The sequence below is a fragment of the Orbicella franksi genome, unplaced genomic scaffold, assembly GCF_964199315.1.
Source record: "Orbicella franksi unplaced genomic scaffold, jaOrbFran1.1 SCAFFOLD_797, whole genome shotgun sequence".
Lineage (NCBI taxonomy): Eukaryota > Metazoa > Cnidaria > Anthozoa > Scleractinia > Merulinidae > Orbicella > Orbicella franksi.
Window position 1 is genome coordinate 9,384 of NW_027671061.1, and position 2,617 is coordinate 12,000.

Sequence of the window (2,617 nt, forward strand, 5' to 3'; positions counted from 1 at the left end):
GCAAAGCAAACAAACGCCCAAACACACGCTAACGGCCCAAACACAAACGGTCTCTTGGCAACATACGATATATTTACTAGCTAGGATGCGATAGTAAAAATAATGGGTTAAATTTGGCCTTTAATTTGGTGATCGTTTTCAAAAACCGCTAGCAACTTAGGTGCACGAAAGGATGGAAAGAGCTCAACCAAACACGATAAAAAAATTTAACGTTTTTCCCCAAAAGTGAAACTTTTCTCAAAAAAACCTCATAATTATAATTACACTTGACCGCATGCAAGTTCGAGATCCATCAGTAGTTTCATTTTCGGCAAAGCAAAACAGTACCACTGGAAATCAGCCTGCGTTGGTATGCAGTGGTAAACCCAAAGCGAACAATTTTGGTTTCCCGTAGGGAAGTTTGAGAACGATTAGGAAAGATTGATAATATTAAGACTCCAAGGATTTTGTTTTTCAAACCACGACTCGGAAACAATTCGGGCTGTCAGTAAAAAGATGTTTATTAATAATTTGTTTTCCTTACATATTAAAAGGGTAGTCACAAGAAATTACCTACGCTAAATAAATGTCTAACTACATATTACAGTAAAACGTTTCTCGATTTGGTTTCGGTTTTGTTCGTTTGTTTGTTTTTTTGCATTATTTTTAATTTTTTTAAGAAATGGTTCTGTTTACAAGAGGAATGTTATTTATTTTTATTAACAAAAAGAGATCACTAGAAATAACCTAAGCTAAATAATGTGCCTAATTACAATCATGCTATTAACTTTTGTTTTTGTTTTTTTTGTTTTTATGTTTTTTTATGTTTTTTCCTTTCATTTTTTCCGAGAAACATTTCAGTTCATAAAAGGAATCCTTTCTTCATTCCACCAAAATTTGACTTCTTAGTCCGATGTTTCTTCTCAGCGGTTTTCTGACTCTCGGTTTGATTTCGTGTGGCGTCCTCTTGTTGTTTCTCGACGCCATTTTGCAGACTTGATGCATCTTCCTTAATCCGTTCTACCTCGATCTGAGTTTCACTTGAAAAGAACGTGGTTGTGTCGTCTTTAGAAACATCACCCAAGTCTTCCTTTGTAGGATCATCATCCTCCAATGCTTCCTGTGCGGCACTCTGCAAGCAAAGGTGATAGAGGGCTAAGCAACTGTCAAATGTAAAATCTCTGTGACTGATAATTGCGCAGTTACGTACGTAAAAAAAAGAAAAGTTGTTTCCTAATCATTGATTGTTAGGCCTTGCTTGCAGAAGTTGTAAATAGTAGATCTAGATTTTCATTTTCGTGTTTCAAGTTATGATTCAAATTTGTTTTACTTTCTGTTAATTTTCGCCGTCACCTGTGAAGCAGAGTTTTCATTGTTTTGGTCATCTCCATTTATACTGGTAAATTTCCTGTAGAGATAAAAGCCTGCTCCAGCGGCTAGTCCCACGCCTAGACAAGTCAAGACGAAAGTCTTCAAATTTCCCATGCTCTCAGTACTGAGGTTCCTTTTGTAATGTTTTGCTTTCAATAAATTTCTCCTGTGACTCTCACCGTACCACAAAGGCAATTTGCTTTGAAGGCAATAACGCGTCAATCATTTACGTTTGTGACGTCGTATATGTGATGTCGCTAACTAAAGATAATTACAAAGCGCGCGGCTGCCTATAGCCAAGATACTGGCATGTATTGGCAATCTCCCCAGGCGTCTTCCTAATACTTGTCTCAACTTCGTCCCCAGGATCTTCTCCGCTTTTCAAAATGGCCGCTGAGGAAAAGACCCTGGGGACGAGGTTGCACTTCATGGAATGCAACGCCCTTAGGAGATATTGAGGCTATGGGTGGAAACTGTAACAAAATAAGTTGAAAAAAGTGCTTATGAACATCACGTTAGGATCGGACTGAAACCGCTATTCCTACCTTTACCTGACTTTGAAGATGATGATTTGTATCCCTTAAGTTTGCCGTCAGTATACCGTGTAGCACTTTAATTTTGCGGTACCGGTGTTTAATTTTTGCGGATTTTGCAGATGGTACTCGATCCGCAAAAATAAGTTCCAGCAGAAAAAAAGAAACACCAGCAAAATTAAAAACCGCAAAAATTTACTCCCGTTAATATTATCAAAAATGGCTTTTAATCCACTTGTGTTACTATTCATCATACATTGAGGTGAAAAGAAAGTTTATTTTGATATTTGAATTGAGAAAAAGAATTCGGAGCTTGCTACAAACAAACTGAAACGATAAAAGTTAAGTCAATACTTTTCCAGTAAGCGGAAATGCTTTGTTAGCTTTTGTTGTACGACCGGCTTGTTGTTGACTGAAATATCTGAGAAGTATAGACTGTTGTTTTACCTAAAAAAGTACTAAAAGTTGAAGATATTACAGTTCCTTCCTTGCTGATGTCTCGCTGCTTGAAAAGGAAACCGCAAAAATTAGGTCCCAGCGGAAATTTCAGTCAATTGGAGCCGCAAAAATTTGTTCCCGCAAACCTGAAAAAATCGCCAATCCGCAAAATAAAGTCCCCGCAAAAATTTCATGCTACACGGTAGTCGCCGGCCGATCGCCCTATCCTGTAATGACCTGCGACTGAAAAGAGTCTCACTTGCTCAGTCCCTGAACTCTCCACTCCCTCCGCCATT

General features: G+C 38.1%; 1 protein-coding gene across 1 annotated transcript; it reads right to left on the reverse strand.

Moving 5' to 3' along the window:
- Positions 1–722: 722 nt before the first annotated feature.
- Positions 723–2,044, reverse strand: LOC145477188 (uncharacterized). Its single transcript, XM_081455491.1, has 2 exons — positions 1,333–2,044; positions 723–1,111 (listed from the first exon to the last, which is right to left on the reverse strand). Exons 1-2 carry the CDS (start codon positions 1,462–1,464, stop codon positions 842–844), a joined length of 402 nt encoding a protein of 133 aa, XP_081311617.1. The 5' UTR covers positions 1,465–2,044; the 3' UTR covers positions 723–841.
- Positions 2,045–2,617: the final 573 nt, after the last annotated feature.

Bases quoted from the DNA above. Each gene is read 5' to 3' on its own strand.
- LOC145477188 (XM_081455491.1), bottom strand. From the start codon at position 1,464: ATGGGAAATTTGAAGACTTTCGTCTTGACTTGTCTAGGCGTGGGACTA. The intron at 1,112-1,332 runs GTGACGGCGAAA...CTTTGCTTGCAG, and splicing joins ATGAAAACTCTGCTTCACAG to AGTGCCGCACAGGAAGCATT.